This window comes from Strix aluco, chromosome 28 (genome assembly GCF_031877795.1).
Source record: "Strix aluco isolate bStrAlu1 chromosome 28, bStrAlu1.hap1, whole genome shotgun sequence".
NCBI lineage: Eukaryota > Metazoa > Chordata > Aves > Strigiformes > Strigidae > Strix > Strix aluco.
Genome location: NC_133958.1, coordinates 1,437,586 through 1,460,252, shown reverse-complemented (window position 1 = coordinate 1,460,252; position 22,667 = coordinate 1,437,586). Strand labels below are relative to the sequence as shown.

The 22,667-nt window shown below is 65.2% G+C and overlaps 4 protein-coding genes across 8 annotated transcripts; 2 read left to right on the top strand and 2 right to left on the bottom strand.

The window, feature by feature from the left end:
- Positions 1-1,520: 1,520 nt before the first annotated feature.
- On the bottom strand, positions 1,521-3,263 carry COX5B (cytochrome c oxidase subunit 5B). Its single transcript, XM_074807987.1, has 4 exons — positions 3,115-3,263; positions 2,930-3,003; positions 1,908-2,007; positions 1,521-1,821 (listed from the first exon to the last, which is right to left on the bottom strand). The coding sequence occupies exons 1-4, from the start codon at positions 3,206-3,208 to the stop codon at positions 1,709-1,711; spliced, it is 381 nt and encodes a 126-aa protein (XP_074664088.1). The 5' UTR covers positions 3,209-3,263; the 3' UTR covers positions 1,521-1,708.
- Positions 3,264-4,014: 751 nt separating this feature from the next.
- On the top strand, positions 4,015-7,954 carry KCNIP3 (potassium voltage-gated channel interacting protein 3). 4 transcript variants are annotated; one of them, XM_074807981.1, is made up of 8 exons: positions 4,015-4,679; positions 6,037-6,161; positions 6,287-6,356; positions 6,479-6,549; positions 7,021-7,128; positions 7,294-7,398; positions 7,523-7,585; positions 7,779-7,954. In XM_074807981.1, exons 1-8 carry the CDS (start codon positions 4,577-4,579, stop codon positions 7,824-7,826), a joined length of 693 nt encoding a protein of 230 aa, XP_074664082.1. In that variant the 5' UTR covers positions 4,015-4,576; the 3' UTR covers positions 7,827-7,954. The 4 variants fall into 4 exon arrangements, with proteins under 4 accessions (XP_074664082.1, XP_074664081.1, XP_074664079.1 ...); XM_074807980.1 differs by having other exon boundaries at positions 7,523-7,911; XM_074807978.1 differs by having other exon boundaries at positions 7,294-7,585; positions 7,779-7,907.
- Positions 7,955-8,916: 962 nt separating this feature from the next.
- LOC141916036 (oxaloacetate tautomerase Fahd2a, mitochondrial-like) lies at positions 8,917-12,223 on the top strand. Of its 2 annotated transcripts, none has more exons than XM_074808080.1 (8): positions 8,917-9,015; positions 10,592-10,780; positions 10,860-11,076; positions 11,186-11,245; positions 11,328-11,487; positions 11,682-11,790; positions 11,872-11,959; positions 12,078-12,223. In XM_074808080.1, exons 2-8 carry the CDS (start codon positions 10,599-10,601, stop codon positions 12,138-12,140), a joined length of 879 nt encoding a protein of 292 aa, XP_074664181.1. In that variant the 5' UTR covers positions 8,917-9,015; positions 10,592-10,598; the 3' UTR covers positions 12,141-12,223. The 2 variants fall into 2 exon arrangements, with proteins under 2 accessions (XP_074664181.1, XP_074664182.1); XM_074808081.1 differs by lacking the exon at positions 8,917-9,015 and adding an exon at positions 10,042-10,190.
- Positions 12,076-21,104, bottom strand: LOC141916035 (glycerol-3-phosphate acyltransferase 2, mitochondrial-like). Its single transcript, XM_074808079.1, has 21 exons — positions 21,098-21,104; positions 19,732-19,845; positions 19,473-19,546; positions 18,184-18,294; positions 17,576-17,704; positions 16,442-16,541; positions 16,231-16,367; positions 16,007-16,106; positions 15,671-15,877; positions 15,448-15,558; positions 14,668-14,753; positions 14,458-14,576; positions 14,182-14,252; positions 13,818-14,082; positions 13,589-13,737; positions 13,393-13,470; positions 13,092-13,214; positions 12,892-13,012; positions 12,646-12,696; positions 12,464-12,519; positions 12,076-12,376 (listed from the first exon to the last, which is right to left on the bottom strand). The coding sequence occupies exons 2-21, from the start codon at positions 19,843-19,845 to the stop codon at positions 12,260-12,262; spliced, it is 2,319 nt and encodes a 772-aa protein (XP_074664180.1). The 5' UTR covers positions 21,098-21,104; the 3' UTR covers positions 12,076-12,259.
- Between the last annotated feature and the right edge of the window lie 1,563 nt (positions 21,105-22,667).

The window sequence follows — 22,667 nt, the reverse complement described above, 5'->3', positions numbered from 1 at the left end:
CCCCTCGGGGATAGGCCCCGCCCCCTCCGCGCGCGCCCTGCCCATCAGCGCAGCGCTCTGACGTCACCGGCGGCCCCGCCGCTCACGGCTGTCAATCAGGGCCGCCCGCCGTCCCTATTGGCCGTGCGCGACGGGGGGGGGGGACGGACCCGCCCCCCCTCCGGCCGGGTAGCGGGATGTGTGACATCACGCGCGACCAGCGTGACGTCACTGATGTCGTCAGCAACACGGGGGCCACGCTGGAGAGCCGGCAGCCGCCGGGCCCTCCCTGGAGCCCTCGGGGAAGCTGCGGGGAGCCCTGGGGTCTCCTGAGGCCTCCAGGGACCCTCAGGGACCTCCCGAGGCCTGAAGGCACCTCCCGGCCCCCCCGGGGCAGCGGCTGCCGGGGCAGGGGCAGCTCCCACTGTCTCCAGCAGCAGCAGCTGGGACCCGCGGGCAGGGTCCCGGCAGCAGGAGGAAGGCTCCTGCCCCACGGAATAGGGTCACCTGGAAGCCTCCGAGCCGAGCAGGGGGCCCAGCCAGCCCTGGGCCACCGTCATCCGGAGAGGTTTGGCCACCACGGCGGGGGGGGGGGGGTGGGCACCAACGGTGCTGCCGGGGCCACCTGGAGAACATCAAAAGCTCTGGGGACAGAGGGGACTGTCCCCATCGGTGGGACCGAGGAGGTCCCACGGGTGAACGGTCGGTGGTGGAGCTGGCGCCGGCAGGTTCTGTGACCACAAAGAGCTTTTTTTGGGGGCCAGCGGCTGCTCGGGAGGGGTGGGGGCCACCGGAAAACAACCGGGCACCGGCTCAGCCCCACCTCGACCCCTGGAAGGTGCTGGAGGAGCTGGAGACCATCTCCAGGGGACGGGGGTGACCGCGGGGACACTGCGCCTGCCCGACCACCTGCTGGGGTGACATGGCGTCAGGGGACACCCTGCGCCCCAGGGGGGGCTCTGACACCGGGGTGGGCACCGTGGGGCGAGGCCACCTGGGAGGACTGTGTCCAGCTGTGCCCCCCCCCCCCCCCCCCGTACGGACAGACAGACAGACAGCCCACCCACCCCAGGATGTAGAGCTGGGGGTGGGGTACAGCCCAGACCCACGTTTGAGGGGACACCTTGTGTGGAGGGGGGGGGGCTGTGATCCAACTTGGGGTCTGGGGGGGACACCCAGCCCCCCCCTCAGTGGGTGAGGGCATATTTTGGGGAGGGGGGGTCCCCCAGGCTCCCAAGCAGTTACTTTGCAGTTTCCCAACCAGGGGGAGACAGAGACCCCCCCCACCCCATTCCCAGCACTCCCCCCACCCCCCCCCTCAGGGGAACAGTGAAGGTGGGGTCCCCCCACCCCAAATACTGCTCCAAGGTCATGAACACTTCCCACCCCCCATGTCTCCTCCCCACTCATGACAGCAACAGCTTTAAATTCACCCCCCACAGCCAGTCCCCCCACCCTGCTGCACCCATGGGGGCTGCCCCCCCGCCTCCGCCGCACCCATGGGTGCTGCCCCCCCCTCCCCAGCGCAGACAGAGTCCGGGTTTCCACACACACAAACTCTTTATGGGGGGGGGGCACACACAGTGGGGCGAGGCGGGGGTGGCTCAGCTCGGCCCAGAAGATGCCCAGTGGGTGCTGGGGGGTGTCGGTGTGACCCACGGGACCCCCAATGGGTGCTGGGGGTGGGGGGGGTGTGTCAGTGCAGCCTCCCCCCCACCCCATTGAGGCCTCAGTGGGGCAGCTCGTGGGGGATCAGCTTGTAGTAGGTGCCGCAGGAGGGGCAGCGCTGGGCCTCCCCCTGGTGCAGCCAGAACCAGATGACGCAGCTGTTGTCCTCTTCGCCTGGGGAGGGGGGAGGAGGAAGAGGAGGGTGGGACAGACAGACGGACAGAGGGGAGGCAGGGAGGAGGGTTTGGGGGGCCACTTACAGACGCAGCCCACGATGCGCTTGTTGGTGATGGAGGGGACGAGGTTGGGCTCCTCCTTGGTCCCCGCGTAGCGCTTGGGCCGGAACATGCTGTAGGGGTCCTGGCGGGGGGGGGGGGGGGGGCAGAGAAAAGAGGGGTTCGTTACTAATTCATTATTAATTTGAGTTGATGATTTTTGGTGATTTTGATGAGGAATGATCAATTAAATGGAGTCTCACAGAAATATCAGTTTTTATAAAAGATAGTGGTGTAATTTTATAGAGATGTCGAATTGAACGTCCCCACCCGACCAGTCACGCTGCGGGACGAGGCGCCAGCGTTGGACCGAGCGCTCGGGACGGTTTTAAAACGTGTGTTTTAAAATTTGTGTGGGAAAAGGGCCTCGAAGCGTGTTAAAAATCCCAATGTGAGCCCAAAATCCTGGAGTCAAGGGTCTGTCCTTTAGGTCAGTCGTCCGTGGTGGTGGCAAAAGCAGCCCCCTGACTCTTTTCAGGACTCAAGGGCGGATGACGGGAGAGAGGTGGGAATAAGAAAATGATTTATGGGAATTATTATGATATTTATGGATGTGAATTTGATTAATGTGCTGCCTCCTGTGTGACCAGCGTGTTACACGAGTCGGTGAGGGACTGCCGGGCCCCCAGAGTGTGTACACGCTGGGGGGATGGGGACACCCTGGGGGGGACACCGTGGGGGGAGAAGGGACACCCTGCAGGGAAAGGGGACACCCTGAGGCAGAAAGGGGACACCCTGGGGGGAAAGGGGACACCCTGGGGGGAAAGGGGACACCCTGGGGGGAAAGGGGACACGCCCGGCCATCCCTAAAGCTGCTTATCCACATCTCACGGTGTCGCCAAGTCCTTTTATCCCGTTTTGGTGACAGTTCGGCGGGGCGGCACCTCCGGACGCTGCCCTCACCCCTCCCCAAGGACACCCTGTCCCTGAGACCCCCCCCCAGGACACCAACCTCCCCCCAACCCCCTCCCGGGTGGCTCCGCCCCCCCCCGCCGCCCCGCACTCACCAGGCCCTTGTTCATGGCCTCCAGCACTTTCCGCTCCAGCCCCGTCGCCTGCTCCTCATCCGTGGCGAGGCCACCTGCGGGGCACCGCCGTCACACCGGGAGGTCGCGCCCCGCTCCCCACCTGCCGCCGCGCCGCCTCCCCCCGCCCCTTCCCGGTCCCCTCCCGGTTCCCCCCACCGGCTCACCGGGGGCGGCGAGGCAGCGGGCGGGCGCGGCGCGGGAGGCGGCGGCGGGCAGCAGCCGCAGGGCCGCGCTCACCCGCAGTAACCTTGAGGCCATGGCGGCGGCGGCGGCGGCAAACGGCGCTTCCGGTGGCGGCGGCGGAAGCGGAAGTGACGACGCGGCGGGGGGGACGCGCGCGCGGCTTAGCCACGCCCCTTGGGGGCGGTGGGCGAGTCTCGTCACGCCCCTCAGCCCAAAAACCACGCCCCCTTGCGCGGAAGCCCCGCCCCTGGCAGCGTGGCCCCGCCCCCCTGTGCGGCCCCCAGGGGTCACTGGGAGCTGGGAGGGTGATGGGGGGTGGCCGATGGGGACACCCTGGAGGGGAAAGGGGACACCCTGGGGGGGACACCCTGGGGGGAAGGGGGACGGTGTCCCCAGAGCCATGGGGATGGGACATCCCCAGGGGGATGACGACAGATGGCCCCAGGGCTGTGGGGCCAGGACACCCCCAGGGGGACAGGGACAATGTCCCCAGGGCCGTGGGGCCAGGACACCCCCAGGGGGACACGGACAATGTCCCCAGGGCCGTGGGGCCAGGACACCCCCAGGGGGACACGGACAATGTCCCCAGGGCCGTGGGGCCAGGACACCCCCAGGGGGACACGGACAGATGTCCCTGAGGCCCACGCGGACACGACACCCCTGAGGACAGAGGCCCCTGGGGCCTGGGGGACGAGGCCACCCCAGGACACTGGGGACAGACATCCCCGGGATGACGGGGACAGACAGCCCAGAGGGACAGGGGACAGCCCTGGGGGGACAGGGACAGCCCCCCACGCCCTTCCTGCCTCAGTTTCCCCCCGCGGGGGGGTCCCCGGGGACCCCTTCCCTCAGCCACGCTCAGCTGCTTACTCATGGCCATCGATCCGCGCCGCTCGTTACCGTCCCGGCGCTAATTGCCGCTGATTGAACACCCCCCCAAGGGGCAGCGGGGCGGGGGGGGGCATTACCGCCCGTCTCCTCCCGAGGGGGGGCCCAAAACTAGATTTATTTTTAATTTTTTTTTTACCCCATGCTAGTTTGGGACACACCCCCCCCCCCCATTTTTGCACGCTGCGGTGAAGGGAGCACCTATGGGTGCTGCGAGGGGCACCGCCAGGCTCCTTTGTCTGGTGGGGGGGGGGGGATAGAAAAAAAAACCAAACAAAAAAAAGAGAAAATATGGAAAAATCCCAGCAATAGTGGGGCTGGAGGGGGGGCCGTGGGCGAGTGCCAAGGGGGGAGGGCAGGAGGGAGGGCGCAGGCCGGCCCGCGCACCCGCCCCAGCGCTCGCCGGGACAGCACCCGCCTGCCGACACCCTCACCCCCACCCCGGGGTGCCCCGCTTTTTTTTTTTTTTTTTTTTTTTTCGGGGGGGGGGTGGGGGTGAGGGGAAACATCCCCCGACACTGGTTCCACCCCCCCCACCCCAGCACCGCACCAGCCATGGGCATCCAGGGCATGGAGCTGTGCGCCGTGGCCGTGGTCATCCTCCTCTTCATCGCCGTCCTCAAGCAGTTCGGCATCCTGGAGCCCATCTCCGTGGAAGGTAACCCCGCGTGTGCCCCCCCCCTTTAATTAAATTTAATTAATTTAATTTATTTTCAGCCCCCCACCACATCTCGGAGTGTCCCCCCCTGGGTTAAAGGACCTGTTGGGCCCATAAATGGTCCCCGTGGGGTAAAACCTGCTTTTTTTGGGGGGGGCACACTGCCTGGGGGAGGGTTTGGGGGTGAAGCCCGAGGGTTTGGGGGTGCGGGGGGAGCCGGCTGCCCCCCCCCCCCCCCGCCCCCCGCACTTGCCGCGTCATGGCCCAGCCTTGCTCTGACCTTCCCCGAGGGGCTGGGCCGGCTCCAGCCCCCCCCCGAAACACCCCGCCGAGGGGATGCTGGGGACCCCCAACTCCACATCGACCCCCAGAGCCCTCCTGAGGGGGGGTGCTGGGGGCCTCCACGCCCCTGTTAACCCCGGAGACAGGATGACGGGGACCCCCCAGCCCGCAGTGACCCCCAAACCTTCCCGAGGTGGGATGTCGGGGGCCTCTGAGCCGGCGTTAACCCCCAAACCCCTCCTGAGGTGGGATGCTGGGGGCCTGCGAGCCCACACTGATCCCCCAAATCCCTCTGAGGTGGGATATCGGGGGTCTCCAATCCCACATCGACCCCCAAAACCCCCTGGAGATGGGACTCTGGAGACCCCCAAGTCCTGCACTGACCCCAAAACCCCCCTGCGATGGGACACCAGGGACCTCCAATCCCCCACCAACCCAAAACCCCCCCAAGATGCGACACTGGGGACCCCAATCCCCCACCGACCCCCCAAAATCCCCCTGAGACGGGTCGCTGGGGCCCCCCAATCCCACCCCCATTGGGGGTGCCCCTTCACACCCTGGAAAACCCGGCTTGGTGGGAGACAGGGGGGTCACTCCCCCCCCCAGCAGCACCCAGGGGACCCCGGGGTTTTCCGGGGTGTCCCTACCGATGCGGCACGGCGGAGCCTCTTCCCAACCCTGGCCCGTTTTTTCCCAGCCCGAAGTTCCCGATATCCCCGTCTCGGCGCTGAACGGGTCCGCAGGGGCTTCCCAAGCTGGAATTATTAATGAGCCATCATTTATTAATTACCTTCCGCCAGGCCGGGTGCGGGCGGGAGGCAGCATTAGCGGGGTCAGGGTGAGAGGCAGCTCCGGGATGCTCCGCGCCCCGGCGGCGGGTAACGGCTTCGGCGGCTCCTGGGGAAACCCTCGGGGTCGGGCGGCTTCTCCCTCACCCGGAGCTCCCCGGTTTTCCTCCTCGGGGGGTGAGATTTGGGTTGGAGCCGGGTGGGAAACAGCCCGGGATGAAGCGCGGGATGAGGCGGAGAAGCTGCCGGACCCACGGCGGGGGGTCTTTGCTGGCGTCTCCCGGCAGACAGCGGCGACGTCGAGGTGGAGCTCTCGGCCGTCCGGCACCAACCCGAGGGGCTGGAGCAGCTGCTGGCGCAGACCAAGTTCACCAAAAAGGAGCTGCAATCGCTCTACCGCGGCTTCAAGAATGTGAGTGTCGGGGGGACGCGGCCCGCCGGAGTGTCCCAGCCTCCCCCCCCCCACCGCCAGGGCCGGGGCGGGGGGGTGGGTTTTGGTGGCGCCAGGGTTCACCGGGCGCCCACTCTCCTCCCCAGGAGTGTCCCAGCGGCCTCGTGGACGAGGAGACCTTCAAGCTCATCTACTCGCAGTTCTTCCCCCAAGGCGGTGAGGCGGGGAGACCCCCAAAACCGGTGTGGGGGGGCTGCCTCTGGAGAAAAGCACCAACTCCCGCTCCCCCGTGTGCCGCGGCGGGGGCTTCACCGTCTCTCCTCTTCCTCCCCTCGCAGACGCCAGCACCTACGCGCACTTCTTGTTCGACGCCTTCGACGCCGACCGCAACGGGGCTCTCTGCTTCCAGGTGAGCGGCCCGGTGGCGCTCCCGCGCCCGGTTTCTCGTTGCCGGCGCCGCGCTCCTCGAGCCGGCTGTGAGCGTGCCCGGCGGCGTGATTCATCAGATCTTCCTCCTCGCTCGCGTGCGGTCGGAGATAAAAGCTCGGCGCAGCGGCCACGGCCAAAATCTCCTCGATGGCGGGAGCCTGTGCCGGGAGAGTTCCAGGCACTGCGGCAGGGGTGGCTGGTAGAGGGCGGGGGGGGGGCTCCGGTGCCGGTTTTACCGTCGCGATTAAAAATAGCTACGAGCGAGAATAGAAACGGGATCGATAGGAAAAAAATCCCCCGGGGGCATCCCGAGATCGATGGCGGCACCGCGGCACCATTGGAGGGGGGCAAACGGCCGAGCCGGGGGAGGACAAGGGTCTGTCCCCGGGGTCTGGGTGAGCTGACGGTGCCCGTGGGACGTCCCCGCTCACGGGCGCGGTTCTGCCGGCAGGATTTTGTCATCGGCCTCTCCGTCTTGCTGCGGGGGACGGTGCACCAGAAGCTGAAGTGGGCTTTCAACCTCTACGATATTAATAAAGACGGCTACATCACCAAGGAGGTGACACCAGGGGGGACAGGGACAGGACTGGAGGGGGCTGGGCAGGGGGGGAGCATCGTGGGGGACACCCAGAGGGATGGGGACGGTGGAAATGGGTGCTGGGGGACAAGGGTGCCCTCGTTCGGAGGGTTCGTGTCACCCTGACCCACCTCTGTCCCCTCCTAGGAAATGCTGGAGATCATGAAGTCCATCTACGACATGATGGGGCGCTGCACCCACCCCACCCTGAGGGACAGCGCGCCCGCCGAGCACGTGGAGCTGTTCTTCCAGGTGAGACCGTCCCCCTTCGTCCCCTCCCGGCGGCCACCAAACCCCGCCACGTGTCACAGGCCGGGGCTGTCACCACCGCTGGGGACAGGGACGTCCCTGCTGAGCCCCTGCTGTTCCCTTGCAGAAGATGGACAGGAACGGCGACGGCGTGGTGACCTTTGAGGAGTTCCTGGAGACGTGCCAGAAGGTACTTTGCCATTGGCACCATCCTCCTCCTCACTGCCAGGCCTCCGGCTCCGAGACATAACCCCGTTCCTTGTCCTGTCCCAAAATGACGTGCTGGGGGGGGGTTGGGAGAGATGGGGGACAGCTCTGGTCACCCCGGGGTCGACGGGAGGAGGGGGACCGTGGGCTCTGACCTCTCCCTCCCCCCCATCCAGGACAAGGACATCATGAGCTCCATGCAGATCTTCGAGAACGCGATCTAGACCCCGGGACCGCCCGCTCGGCCCTGCCAGTGCCTCCCTGAGCGGCCGAGGGGAACTTTTTTCTACTATTTCAGACAAAACAAGAGGTTAAAAGAAAGAAAATAATCCACCTGGCTCCCGGCACTCCAGTTCCAAGGGACGAGAAGAGACACGGACGACTTTGCCAGCTCGTCTGCCTGAGCCCTCCCTGACACGGCACCTGGCGATGCCGCCCCGACAGCCGGACCCTTCTGGGGGGCAGAGCCCCCCCCTCAAAGAGGATCCCTCTGCCCTGGGTGGCGCAGGAGACCTGGCGGCAGCCCCAAGACGTGAGGCGTCAGGGAGGGGACCCTCGGGGAGGGGGTTTCTGTGACACGACAGCTCCCGAAGGCCAACCGAAAGCACACGAGCCTCCTCTCCCCGCCCGCGCAGCGCTGAGGGGGACCCACAGCGAGGAGAGAAGCCGCTCCCCACCTTCCAGCAGTACAAGGAGAGAGGGTTTATTTTCTAAATAAAACAAATGGCTATGATTTAGGGATGGAACATGCCACCTGGGGAGCCAAGGGGGAGCACTGGTCACACACAGCCTTGGGGAGGGCCGGGGAGGGTGACCCCGAGCCCTGAGGGAGCGGCAGCAGAGGCGGCTTCACCCACCAGAGTGGCGGGACGCGGCCGGGAGGGTTATTTGGGTTATTTCTGCTTTTTTTTTTCCTCACAAACGGGTCAGCGAGGCCAGGCTGCGCCTCAGCCAGGCCGCGCCTCAGCCAGGCCCCTGCCCCGGCCCCCTCCTCCGCAGCCGCCTGTTGCTTGCTCACTCACTGCGTGTTTCCATGAAATAAAGGTGAGAAACACCCGCCTCGGCCCGGCTCGCTCCCGCCCAGGGGCTCTGCCGGCCCCGGCCTCGGCGCCGTCATGGCGGCGCTGTCATGGCGGCGGGGCACTGTCATGGCGGGCGCCGCCCGTCTCCTAGCAACGCCGCTGCCCCGCCCCTCCGGCGGGCGGGAGGCGTGGCTGGGAGCCGCCGGCTCTCATTGGCGGAGCGGCCGGCGCGGCCCCTCTTTCCCCGCTCTCGCATTGGTCAGCCCGAGGAGGGGGGCGGGGACTCGACGCGGGGACCTTCACGCTGGGGGCGCGGGGTCAGCGCGTGCCGGGAGGGGAGTGACGCGGCACGTGACGCAGGAGGCACCGCGGGTCCCTTCACGTGACGCAGGTGGCACCGGGGGGCCCTTGTGCCGCTCCCCGGGTCCGGGGGGTCCTCGGGACCGGGGGGATCCCGCGGGTCTGGGGTTGTGCGGGATCGGGGGGACCCCGGGATCAGCTGAGCTGGTGCCGGGGCGGGGGGGGCGGGTCCTGGGATCGGAGCAGTGTGGGATGGGGGGGTCCCCGGGGGTCGGGGGGATCCCCGGGAGCGGGACTGTGTGGGATGGGGGGCGAATCCCCCAGGACCATGGGAGGGAATCCTGCGGGGGTCCCCCTTGTGCAGGGGCGGGGGGATCCCACAGGGTGTGGGATCAGGAGGGGGGTTCCCCCAGGACTGGGGCTGTGCAGGATCGGGGGGGACCCCCGGGATCGGGGCTGTGTGGGGTCAGGTGATCTGATCTGCTTCCCCCCATCTGGTGTGGGGGGGATCCCGTCTCCCCCCGGATCCGTCCCATGCTGGGACCATTCCCTGCCCTGGGGGGGTTTTGCTGCCACACTGGGGATCTGCTCTGTGCTGGGGAGGGATCCGCTGTCCCCAGCTGTCCCTTACTGGGGCCTGAGCCCCTCGCCCCTCCCAATCTGTCCCATGCCAGATCTGCCCCCCCACCCCCCCGAGAATTGACTCAGTCTCCACCAAGGACCCTGGTGTTGGGATCTCCCCTCCCTCCAGGATCCCTCCTGCGCTGGGATCTGCCCCCTCCCCATGCAGGATGCGGCCCCTCCTCGCCCTGCTGCAGGGTGTCAGCCCCCAGGGACCCCCCCTGTGCCAGAGGGATCCAGCCACAGGGGTGGAGAGTGTCTGCAAGAGAAGGGTCTGGGGGTTCTCATTGACAAGCAGCTGACCATGAGCCAGCAGTGTGCCCAGGTGGCCAAGAAAGCACACGGCCTCCTGGCTTGTATCAGCACTAGTGTGACCAGCAGAAGCAGGGAGGTGACAGTCCCCCTGTGCTCTGCACTGGTGAGGCCACACCTGGAGGGTTGTGTCCAGTTTTGGGCACCTCAATCCGAGAGAGATCTCGAGGGGCTGGAGCGAGGGCAGAGGAGGGCAACGAGGCTGGGGAAGGGCCTGGAGAATAAATCCTGTGAGGAGCGACTGAAGGAGCTGGGACTGTTCAGTGTGAGGAGGAGAAGGGGAGGGGAGACCTCATCACTCTCTGCAGCTCCCTGAAAGGACGTTGTGGAGAGGTTGGTGCTGGTCTCTGCTCCCAGGGAATTAGTGACAGAACGAGAGGGAACGGCTTTAAACTGCAACAGGGGAGGGTCAGACTGGACAGGAGGGAAAAATGTTTCCCCGCCAGAGTGGTCAGAGAGTGGAATAGGCTGCCCAGGGAGGGGGTGGAGTCCCCACCCCTGGGGGTGTTTAAGGGCCGTTTGGATGAGCTGTGGGGGGATGTGGGGTAGGGGAGAACTTTGTAGAGTCGGGCTGGGGGTTGGACTCGATGATCCCGAGGGGCTTTTCCAGCCTGAAGGATTCTGGGATTCTGTGATCCAGCCCCACCCAAGGAGGGTCCCCAACACCCTGGGGCGGGGGGCACAGATCCACTCCAGGCAGGATCCCGAGGATCTGACCCCCCCTGTACCCGCAGGTGCCGGATGCGCTTGCTGGGGGCCATGCGGCTGGTGCGGTTCCGGGGGACCGGGGGGGCCGAGCCCCGTCTGGGGCTGGAAGCGGCCGGGGGCAGCGTGGTGGACCTGAGCGCGGCCGAGCCGGCGCTGCCCCGCTCCATGCGCGCCTTCCTGGAGAGCGGCCCCAGCGGCCTGGCCGCCGCCCAGAGGTGGGTGCCCACCGCCCCGGCGTCACCCGCGTGTCCCCGCCGGATCGGGCCCTGGCGCTGAGCCCCGCCGGCCTCGCAGGGCGCTGGAGTCGGGCCGGCACCGGGTGCCGCGGGGGACGGTGCAGCTCCTGGCGCCCATCGGGGACCCCGAGAAGGTGATTTGTGTGGGGCTCAACTACCGCGACCACTGCCTGGAGCAGGACCTCAGGAGCCCCCAGGAGCCCATCATCTTCAGCAAGTTCCCCAGCGCCATCATCGGGCCCTTCGATGACATCATACACCCCGAGGAGAGCAGCGTGAGTACCCCTGGGCCCCCCCACCCCACCACCCTGTGCCCCCCTCCATGGCGTGCAGCCCCTCCAAGCCCCCCCAGCACCCCATTTTGTGTCCCCCCCCCCGCTCCAGGAGGTAGACTGGGAGGTGGAGCTGGCCGCTGTCATCGGGAAGAAGGGGCGGCACATTGAGGTAACCCCCCCCCAGCCCCCTCCTCCTCCATGTGTTCCCCCCTCCCTTTAGTTAAACGGGTCCCCATTGTCACCCCCCCAAGGAATCATCAGCGCTGGACCACGTCGTGGGGTTCACGGTGGCCAACGACGTCAGCGCCCGGGACTGGCAGAGGAGGAATGGGAGGCAGTGGCTGCTGTCAAAAACCTTCGACACCTTCTGTCCCCTGGGGCCAGCTCTTGTCACCAAGGAGGCCGTGGCAGGTGGGGACAGGACACGGCGGGGAAGGGGACAGGACGGGGACTCTTTCCCAGTTAACAGAGGAGGCACCAAGCATCAAATTTGCCCCAAAACAACTGTTTTTCCTAAAGGGGGGGGTTCACAGTGGCAGGCGGCCCCCAGCGCTGTCCCTGTGTCCCCCCCCCTCCAGTGTGACACGTCCCCTCTGTCCCCACAGACGTCCACAACCTGAGGATCCGCTGCAGCGTCAACGGGCGGCTGATGCAGGACAGCAGCACCAACCAGCTCATCTTCCCCCTGCCCAAACTCATCGCCTGGGTCTCCCAGTAAGCACAGGGGGGGGACAGTGAGGTGCTGGGGATCAGGGGGGCCACAGCTGACACCTCCCATTGTGTCCCCCCCACCAGATTTGTCACACTGGTCCCCGGGGACATCTTGCTGACAGGAACGCCCGCTGGTGTGGGGCTCTTTCGGAAGCCGCCCGTGTTTCTTAAGGTGAGGGAAAGAGGCGGGGGGGGGCTCAAAATAGGGCTGGGGTGGCAGAACAGGGACATAAACCCCAGGGAGGGGGGACACAAGGTGAGTGTGGGGCTGCCACCATCTCCCCTCGCAGAGAGGAGACGAGGTGCAGTGCGAGATCGAGGAGCTGGGCACCATCTGCAACAAGGTGGTGTGAAGACGGAGAGGCCAAATCTCGCCCCGATTCAGCCGCCTTCCCCCCCCCCCTTCGGCGTTCAATAAAGCCCCGAGCCAGGCGGGTACCTGCTCCCAGGTTTATCGGCACGACGGCGGCCGCTAGGGCTGGGTGAACTGCTGGATGAAGGCTTCCAGCTTCCCCCGGCTCACGCTGGAGTGGAAAGGCTGGGCGAGGTGGAGCAGGGGGCCGGCGGGGGTCTGCACCTCCTCCAGCACCTGGGGAGGAAGAGGAGGATCACCCAGGGGAGGAGGGGGGCAGCTCGAGGTCTAGGGGGGGCGCTGGCAGAGCCCGGCCGTGCTTACCCCCATCTCCTTGAAGGTCTGCAGAGAGCTGAGGGCCAGGCTCCTGTTCGGGTACTCTGGAGGGAGAAAAATCCTTCAGGGAGAACCCGCATCCCACCCTCCGGGCACCCACAGCCCCGTTTTATGGGGGTGCTGCCCCCAAAGCAGGAGGGAGGCTCCGTCCGTCCCCCGGCCCAACTCACTGACACCGTCCTCGGCCAGGAATTGCAGCAGCGCCTCCACGTAGGCGGCCTCTGGGGTTGGGGGGAGAAAAAGGGGGGTTAAATCCCACCACCCCCAGTTCCTGGGGGGACACAGCCCCTCTCTTGTCTCAGCGTAGAGCCAGGGCTGCAAGGGAGCTTTGGCTGTGCCTCAGTTTCCCCAAAAGCCAAGCCAAGGGGGGGCTGGTGTGGTTGGAGAAGCAATTGTCCACCCTGGGGGGGTCCTACCAGGCTGGGGCCAGCTGGGTCGGTCCAGGAAAGCCACGGCTCTGGCGTAAGTCCTCAGCACGGGGCTCAGGAGCCGGCAGAGGAAGAGGAGGAAGCCGGGCGAGCCCTGGGGCTCGCTGAGCTGGAGGGGGGAGGCCAGACTTTGGTGAAACGCCCGTCACAGAGGCAGCCGGGGTGCACCGGGGGGATGTCCCGAGTACCTTGAAGCAGCGCTTGGGGACGTCGCCCTCGCTGTCGCTGTCGCTGAAGTCCATCCCGGCCCAGGGCCGGTCCTTGCCCCAGGGCTGCGGGGCCAAGTCGCAGACCCAGTGCTTGCTCTCCGGCTGCGGGGACAAAGCCGGGTGCCACAGCACCTTTGATGCCACCCTGCCAGCACCCTGTCCCCCCACAGGGACCCCCCCCTGCTCCCTTGTCCCCTTCCCAGCCAGGAGCGGAGGGCGCAGTGAGAGCTGAGACACCCATCCCCAGCATAGCGAAGGGGGGTCCTGGGGGGGCACCCACCTCCTCAACCTCCAGCACCCCACACAGGAGGAGCTTGTCCACGATGTCCTGGCTCCAGTAGTTGAGGGGCTGGCAGGGCTGGGAGAGAGGAGAAAAAAGGGGCTGGCAGGCAGCAGGACTCCCCGCAGCCACACAGGCAGCGGTGACAGGCCACTTCCACGCGATGGCAGTGCCACCCCACGCCACCAGCCCCTACCTGGAGCCCCAGAAGGTTTAGGGGCAGCAGCTGGAGCAGCTCCAGGGTCTTGCGGTGCAGCTCGTCCTGGCTGAGCACGATGCTGGAGAGGCCGACGGTCGCTCCCAGGAAGGGCAGCATCTCCACCAGCAAGGCACGGATGGCGCAGGCTGCCGGGAAAACGGCGTCACCGATCTCCCCGGCGTCACCGATCCCTGGTGTCCCCGATCCCCCACGCCTCGCTCCTCACCTCCCACTGCCTCGCTGGCGAAGACGGGCAGGATGGCAGCGCTGTGGTGGCCCAGCTCGCTCAGGGCCTCCGCTGAGACCTCGGGGACCACGAAGATGTCACCGATGGGGGAGAGGTGGTAGAAGGTGAGATGGGCTCTGAGCAGGATGAGGCTGTGCTGCACTAGGGTGCGGAGCTGCCCCGAGAAGGCCACGTCATGCTGGCCCAGCAGGATCTCCTCCAGCAGCCAGGCAAAATCCTGCATCAGCCGGGAGAGGAAGACGCCCTGGAGGAAGAGGAGGATGAGCTGGCTCCCCTACATGGGGGGGCAGCTCGGGAAATCTCGCTCTAAAGGCAGAGAAAGCTGGAAAGCTCCTTGTCTCACCTCCCGGTGCTTGTGCAGCAGCAGCACGGACGTGATCGCCACAGCCGTGACGGCGGAGCAGGAGACGCCGTCTGCGAGGGAGGGAGAAGCAGTGGTCGGCCGTCGGGGGATGAGCCCCCTGCCCCGAGCCCGAGGGCGAGAGAAGGCAGCAGTGGTGGCATCCCAAGGGATGTCACCCAGCAGATGCCAGGGAGGGCTTCCCCCCCGCCCCCAGCCCTGCGTGGGCAGACAGACGGCTGGAGGCCGGACTCCTGCCTCCCCCCGCAGACCCCTCACCGCTCAGGCAGTGCAGGCCCAGCTTGGTCACCAATATTTCCTCTTCTGCCTCCAAACCGGCGGCCGTTGCAGGGCCAGGACTCCAAATTGCTGCTTTCTTGCTGTCCAGCTGGCTGGGACTGGAGGAAGCGGGGCGAGAGGGGTGAGAATGTGGGGCTGGGAGCAGACGTTGGAGGTGAGATGCTGCCCCAAGGCTCGGCTCCTCCTTACCACGTGCCAAGGATGGTGGGCAACAGCAGCTCCTCCAGCGGCTTCCCCGGGCGGCTCTGCCTGACGAGGTTTTTGGCTGCAAACTCCTTAGATTGAGGACAAACGGGCCTGTTGATGCTCACAGCCCTCAGCACCAACGAGCTGACTTGATCCCTTGGGTCCCCAGGGCCCCAGCAAGCCCCCAGCTTCCCCTAGAGATGGGTTCACTGGATCCCCTGGAGAACCCCAGACCCCCTTCAGCCACCCCAAACCCCACCGTCCAACCCCCAGAGCACAGGTCTGATGGGGAGCGGCTGAGGGAACTGGGGGGGTTTAGTCTGGAGAAGAGGAGGCTGAGGGGAGACCTCCTGGCCCTCTGCAACTCCCTGAAAGGAGGGTGCAGAGAGGGGGGAGGAGTCTCTTGAGCCAAGGAACCAGCGCCAGGCCAAGAGGGAATGGCCTCAAGCTGCGCCAGGGCAGGGTCAGACTGGCTCTTAGGAAGGATTTCTTTGCAGAAGGGGCTGTTGGGCGTTGGAATGGGCTGCCCAGGGCAGGGGGGGAGTCCCCATCCCTGGAGGGGTTGAAGAGTCGGGTTGAGCCAGCGCTGAGGGATCTGGTGGAGTTGGGAACGGTCAGGGTGAGGTTCATGGTGGGGCTGGAGGAGCTTCAAGGGCTTTTCCAACCCAGATGGTTCTGGGGTTCTGTGTGAGGTTTGCACAGCCACCAACATCCCAGCAACAAACCCTCCAGAGCCCAGATGGACCCAGACAGGAGCCCCAGGTGCAAACCCCACTGCCGTACCTGTAAGGAGAAGGGCTGGGCGAAGTCCACCCGGACGCAGCCAAAGTTTCGGCGCACAGCCTGACACGCTGCCCAGAGGCAGGCGCCGAGGCCGAGGGGCCGAGCCCCGTGCTGGGAAAAGAGGGGAGAGCAAAGCATTAACGGGGCGATGGAGGCGAGCGCTGCTCCCCAGGGACACACCCGGTGATTTGGGTGCTGCGCCCGCATCGACAAGCCCTCTCACCGCTCCTTCCCGGGGCGAAGCGCCCGGGGCGATGTCGTAGGCGATGCCCACGGGGACCAGGAGGACGTCGGGGACGGCGCCGTCCCGCACGGCTCGGTACACCAGGGCCAGCCACTCCCGGGCAGGGGCAGAGAGGTGCAGGGTGACGGGGGGCTCTTCCAGGAAGATGAGCAGAGGCTGTTGGCTCCTCAGCACCTCCTCGATGTACTGGTGGGGGGAGACGGGGTGAGGCTGGGGGGCACTGGCAGCACCCCTGGGACGCACAGGAGCTTCGCTGGGTGCTTTTGGAGCTCGGGGGGATGTTTCATCCCTCCCAGCACCCCAGGCTGGACTTACCACGGCCAGGACAGCCCCCGGGAGCCCTTCATCCTGGTTGCTCGGTGTCTGTCCCATCCCCGAGGGCAGGAAAATCCCTCCCAGGCGGCTGAGCAGGGCTCTGAGGGGAAAGAGGAGCCACCTTGCACAGGGCCATCGCCCACCTCAGCTTTGCACGTGTAATTCCCTCCTCCCTGGGTGACGACCCACGTGCTGAGCTCGAGCAGGCGCCTGCCGTGCCTTACCGGAGGCGGGAGCTGCAGGCCTGGCCGCCCACTGCCACCCTGGGCACCCCCAGCCCCTGGGAGAAGAGGACGAAGGACAGGAGCAACCCATCCAGCGGGGATTTGTGCGTCGAGAGGAAAACCAGCGGCACGTCAGGCTGGAAGGAAAGCCAGGGCTCAGCACCCGGCAGCGAGGCGCGGGGCCGAGAGCGGCTTTCGCTGCGCTCCCTACCGTCTTGGCGGCCCTCAGCACCATCTTCAGCTGCCCTCGGTGGAGCTGCACGTTGAGGAAGAGGCGGTTCAGGAGCTTGAGCAGAGCCCAGTTGCACAGCCTGCAGGGAAACAAGCAAGTGAGCAAGCCCGCGGGGGGGCGTGGCTGCCCCCAAACCACCCCAGAGACCTCACCCAGGCCACCCTGCCCTGCCTCAGTTTCCCCAGCCAGGGCGCTGCATGAGACAGCTTGACTCAAAAAAAAAAAAAAAAAAAATCTCACTTCTCAGCTCCCGTAAGGCAAATAAACAGTTTTATTATAAATTAAGTTAAAACCTTAAAGGCTGGATGTGACAAGACCACCCCCTTGTCCCTCCAGCAACAAAAGCTGAAGTCAATTACCCCTCCATCTCCCCGTCCTCCCGCACGCTGCTTACGGGAAGGAGCCGAGCGCTTTTATCCCCCGGGGAATTTCTTCCCTTTAAATACTTCAGACTGCTCAGAGGGTTCTTTTATTACAGCTCAATCAGACAAGCAATTAGGCTACAATGCAACCTCTAATTGCCAATTTCTCAATGACAAGAGGAAAAAAAAGAAAAGAGGGGGGAGAGAGAGAGAGAGAGAGAGAGAAAGGAAAAGTTGCCTTTCGCTTTGCTTTACTTTCCATAGCCCCATTGGTTCTTTTTTTTCTCCCTTCCTTCCCCACTCCAGTGTCAGATTCCAGCTCACTGGAAGGAACTGGGGGAAACGTCCCCAGAGAGCTGCGTGGGACCCCAAGGGCTGCCTGCCCTGCCCTGCCGCTGTCAGCCTGGGCTCTCGGCACGTGTGTCCCCCAAAGGATCCCTGTGTGTCCCCCAAAGAATCCCTGCGCCTCCCCCAAAGGATCCCTGTGTGTCCCCCAAAGGCTCCCTGCGCCTCCCCCAAAGGATCCCTGCGCCTCCCCCAAAGGATCCCTCGCAGGCACGAGGCACCCAGCCGCCACTCAAAGCCCATCTGAAGGGGCTTAATACACAAATTAAGAGCACGGAAGACCTGGAGTGAAGGAGAGGGACTGGGAATGCCCCAGACAGGAGCTGGGATCCCTCCAGGAGAAGGTGGGAGATGCCCGTGAAGGGGGATCCACACCCACAACCCTCCCCAGAGTAGGGGTGCAGACCTCAGCAGGAGAAGGGAGAGCGGGGCCTGGATTTCAGCCAGGATCTTGAGTGTTTCCTCCTTCCATCGCCGGTGGGATTCGCTGTCCCCGCTCGAGCCACGGGACCGGCCGGTAGCGACATCCTGAACCCTGCGGAGAGGGGATGGAGAGGAGGTGGGAAGCAGGAGGCAGAGCGAGGGGTTAAAAAGCATTCTCCTAATTACAGTAATTACAGTGTACTGGCTGCCAGCCTCCTGCTGCGTAATTAGCCATGACAACGAGTTAAGTGACAGTTGCCTGACAAGGCCACGTCACCCCATTGGGACAGAGACCGGGAGAGCCTCAGCGGCATCCCAGGGCAGAGCCCAGAGAGCTGGTTCCCCACCAAACTGGGGTACGGGCTCCTTTTGAGGGTGCTGAGCACAGGGGGAGCAGCTGCAAAGCCCCTTCCTCGGGGTGAGATTTTGGGAAGGGCACAGCAGCGGGGAGGAGCTGGCACATCTCCTTCCACCGGGAGCAGAGAAGCCACCGAACGGGATCCCATGGGGTTGGGGGACGATGCTGCAGGACCTGGGTCCTGCCAGGGGTGAAGGTGACCCCAGAGAGCCCCTCCGGCTGCTCCCACTTACCTCTTGCTGCAGCAGATCCTCGCCGGCAGGTCTCTGGGGGTGTCAGCAGGAACTTTCCAGCCCCAGACAGCAAGGAAACCACAGACCCTTCGGACGAGCCAGCCCCGGTACCTGGGCAGGGAGACAGACAGCGATGCTCCGGCCGTTAGAGGCTTTTCCAGGGTGTTCAGCCTCCCTCAAACCAGCTGTTTGCAAGAATTTTGAGATTTTTCTCCCCATTTTACAGCTGGGAAAACAGAGGCACCAGCAGAGCGATGCTCCCAGCCACCCTGGTCCTCGCAGCATCGCTCCTCACACAGGAGGGAAACCTGCCATTGCTAAAAACACGCAGGGGACGCTCCAAGTCGGGGCCTTTTCCAAACCCACCCCCAAATCAGAGCTCGGCAGCACCCGAAGGGGACGGGAGGGCGGTTTGAGATACCAAAGGGCTGCAGGAAGGAGGACACGGGAACTTCAGACCCTCATCCTTCCACTCGTGATCTCAGCCACCCCATCACCGGGCTCTTTTGAGCCACCCCGCCACTCCCGCGTCGCTGCGAGCGCAGATGAATTATTCAAAGAGTTTGAAAGCTGGAGCTGGGATGTTTCAAGCTGAATAGAGGATAATGACCCGATTTGGAAAAATACAGCACAAAATTGCTGAACCACCAGGGACTGCTCTGAAAGGGGAGAGGAACCGACGGAGTCCAGCACCTCGGGAACGAAAAAATATGTCAGGGATTTGGCAAGGAAACAGCTCCTGGGGTCCAAGGAGGAAGAGGCTGGTTGACACCAGCCAGAGGTCCAGAGTTGGAGCCCCTGGGGAGGAGGAAGAGGAGGGGGGGGTGGAGAAGAGGCCACTTCCCCCCTCCCCAGGGGCCAGGCTCGCTCCAAGCGCTGCCAAAGAGAACGAAAACACCCCCCAGCCCCCTGCCAAGTTCTTCCCAACAGCACCAAGAGACCAAGTTTCGTTTGAAAAAAAGAAACGACCCCAAATCCACAACTCTGTGGACAAATTCTCCCCCCAGCCTGTGCGGGACGGCAGCCGGGGGACAGAGCGAGCCCTCTCCTCCCCGCTGGTATTAACACGCCACGCTCGGAGAGGCGGCTTCCAGCCTTTCAAAATATAATTAACATCCCTCCTTTTTGGATTAATTAGAGTGCGGATGACCGAGAGGCATCCCCACGCTCCTGTGCGGCAGGGGAAGGGATTTCCAGGGGGATTTGGACAAACCCTCGGTGGGGGGGAAATAAAAAAAAATAAGCGGTTTGCCCAGCGTTCCCTGGCACAGAGCTGACCCGGTCCTCACCGCGTGTCCTCCTCCGTCACCCGGGCGGCGTCGCGGAAGCCCAGAGAGGGGAGCTGCTGGGGGTAGAACCCCCCCTGGAAGGGAAACGCGGGGTCAGCTCTCCGGCAGCAGCAGCTCTGCCTCCGGAAGGCGACAGCACGCACGGGTGGGGGGGTTTTGTCCCCACGCCAGCCCCCCACCCTCTCCCCAGGGCTCGTCCTCTCCACCCGCATCCCACGATCCCAAATCTTCTCCCCGGCCCCCGGCGCCACGCTCGTACCCAGCTCTTCGGGGTGCAGGTCTGGCAGCAGCGCCCTGAGAGCGGACGGTACTTGCCCAGAAAAGGGATGAAAATTTCCAATTTCTGCCCCGAATCGCTGACCCAGGTTTTCATCTGAGGAGGGAAAGACAGACAGCAGGGAGGGAGGGATGGCACAAATCCTGCCCGCCCTAGGAACACCAAATGTCGGGGAATTCTCCCCAAAACACACTTGTGCTGTCGTAAGAAGTCCCGTTACTGGGGAGAAATAAAGCAACTTGGTCTGGGGTTGACGGGGCAGCCGCAAGGGGGGACTCGAGCTGGTTTCCCCACTGAGGGGGGGGCCAAGGAGTCACCCCCGTTCCTCCGCCACCGCCGGAGCGCGGGGACCCGGACCCAGCGGGCTCAGCACCACGGGGGAGCTCGGCCAGCTGGGATGAGCCCTTGGAGACGCGTCCAGCGCCGGCCCGCGGAGCTCAGCTGGGGAGACGCGGGCAAGAGGGGGGTCAGCGAGAGCTGGGGGGGGGGGGGGGGGGGCGCACGGGGAGACCCCAGACCCTTCGTCCCCATCCCGCCTGCAGCGAGCCCCCTCCACCCCCAGCACCAGAGCCGTGGGGCAACGGGGCGCTGCAGGATGGGACCCGCAGGGTGCTGGGGGGGGAGGCGCTGAGCCCCCTCTCCTCACTTTGCAGGGAAGCGACCGGGCTCCTCGGTGGGGAAATGGATGGTTTATAGCCCAAAAAGAGAGGGAAAAACAACAAAAAAACAGAAAAAAACCCAAAACCAACCCAGCAACCAACGCGCCAAACCCCTCGGGAACAGAATTTATCCTCCGTAATGGAGCTCCGGGGCTGCTACAATCGACTTTTCCCTCCCACACCCTCCTCCCCCCCCAGTACCGACACCGATCTGTACCCAAAAACCCTGCAACCTGCCCCAAAACGCTGCGATCGCGGCCCCCCCACCAGCCTCAGCCCCCCCAAATCGCGCTGGGGGGGGTACCCAGCACTGCCCACCGGTGCTCGTACGACACCCCCCCCCCCCCAAGGTATCGGGGGCTTTTAAATCCCATCTCCCCCCTCCCTTTGCTGTGGGGTGGGTTGAAGGAATTTTATCCCCCCCCCCCCAAAAAAAAAAAAAAAAAAGAGAGGAGGGAGGAAAACAAAAATAATTTGTTTTTAAACCGTTGCCGGGGGGTGTAAAGAAAAGCGAGGTTGGAGGGAAGGAAACCCCAGCGAAGTGTGGGACCCCCCGGAAACCCCCCAAGTGTGAAACTGCACCGGATTTACCAGCGGGTGCTCGGGGGGGGGTGTGGGTGGGTGTGTCACCCCCCCCCTCGTTTGGGGACCAGTGTCCCCTCGGTCCCTGTCCCGAGGGAGCCACGTACCTTGGGGACAGGCTGTCACGGGTGGGGAGATGGTGCTGGCAGCCCTCGGGGGGGGGTCGGGGGGGGGACGACACCCCCAAAGCAGGGAGAGAAGAGGCACTGGGGGTGCTCGAGGGTCCTGGAGAAAGAACAGAAATAGGCAGAAAGTCTGAATTTGGAAGGTTTCAGCGGCTCGGAGGGGGCTGTGGGGAGGGGACACCCCTGTGGGCCTCACATGTCCTGTAAGGCTTTGGGGGGGGGATCACACCCCACACACACCCCATAGGGTCTGGGGGGGTATAACACACCCCAGAGAGGCCCCACATGCCCTATAGGGTCTGGGGGGGGGTATAACACACCCCATACAGGCCCCACATGCCCTATAGGGGTTGGGGGGGGTATAACACAGCCCATAGAGGCCCCACATGCCCTATAGGGTCTGGGGGGGGGGTATAACACACCCCAGAGAGGCCCCACATGCCCTATAGGGGTTGGGGGGGGGTTAATATGCCCCACACCCCCTATAGAGCCGGGGGGGGGGAAACACCCCACATGGACCCCACAGACCCTACAGGGCCTGGAGTGGGGGTGTAACATGCCCCACACCCGCTCTAGAGCCTGGGGGGGGCGCGCGCACACACACACACACACACACACACACACACACACCCCACAGGCCCCACAGACCCCACAGGCCCTGGGGGGGGAGCAGCCCCCCAGCCCCCCGGCGGCCCCCCCGGCCCCGGCCCCGCTCTCACCCTCCGCAGGCCCGGCCGCTCCGTCCCGCCCCGCCCCCGCTGCAGCCCGGCCCTGAGGGGCGGCCCGGCCCGGCCCCTGCCCCCCCCCGGGCCTCTGCCCCCCCGGGGACGTGACCCCCACCCTGTCACCCCCTCGGTGCCCATCCCCGCCACCCCTGGGGACACAGCCCCAGCCCCTTCCCAGGTCCCCAGCACCCCCATGGACATCAGCTCCATCCCAGGTCCCCATCACCCTTGGGGACATCAGCCCCAAACCCCATCGTGGGGTCCCAGCCCCTTCCCAGGTCCCCAACACCCCCGAGGACATCAGCCCCAGCTCCATCCTAGGTCCCCATCACCCTTGGGGACATCAGCCCCTTCTCAGGTCCCCAACATCCTCATGGACATCAGACCCAGTCCAAGATCCCCAGCACCCTTGGGGACATCAGCCTCAGCCCCAAACCCCATCACGGGGTCCCAGCCCCTTCCCAAGTCCCCAACATCCTCATGGACATCATCTCCAGCCCCTTCCCAGGTCCCCATCGCACTTGGGGACATCAGCCCCAAACCCCGTCATGGGGTCCCAGCCCCTTCCCAGGTCCCCAACACCCCCAAGGACACCAACCCCAACCCCACCACGAGGTCCCAGCCCCTTCCCAGGTCCCCAACATCCTCATGGACATCATCTCCAGACCCTTCCCAGGTCCCCAGCACCCTTGGGGACATCAGCCCCAGCCCCAAACCCCATCATGGGGTCCCAGCCCCTTCCCAGGTCCCCAACACCCCCGAGGACATCAACCCCAACCCCACCACGAGGTCCCAGCCCCTTCCCAGGTCCCCAACATCCTCATGGA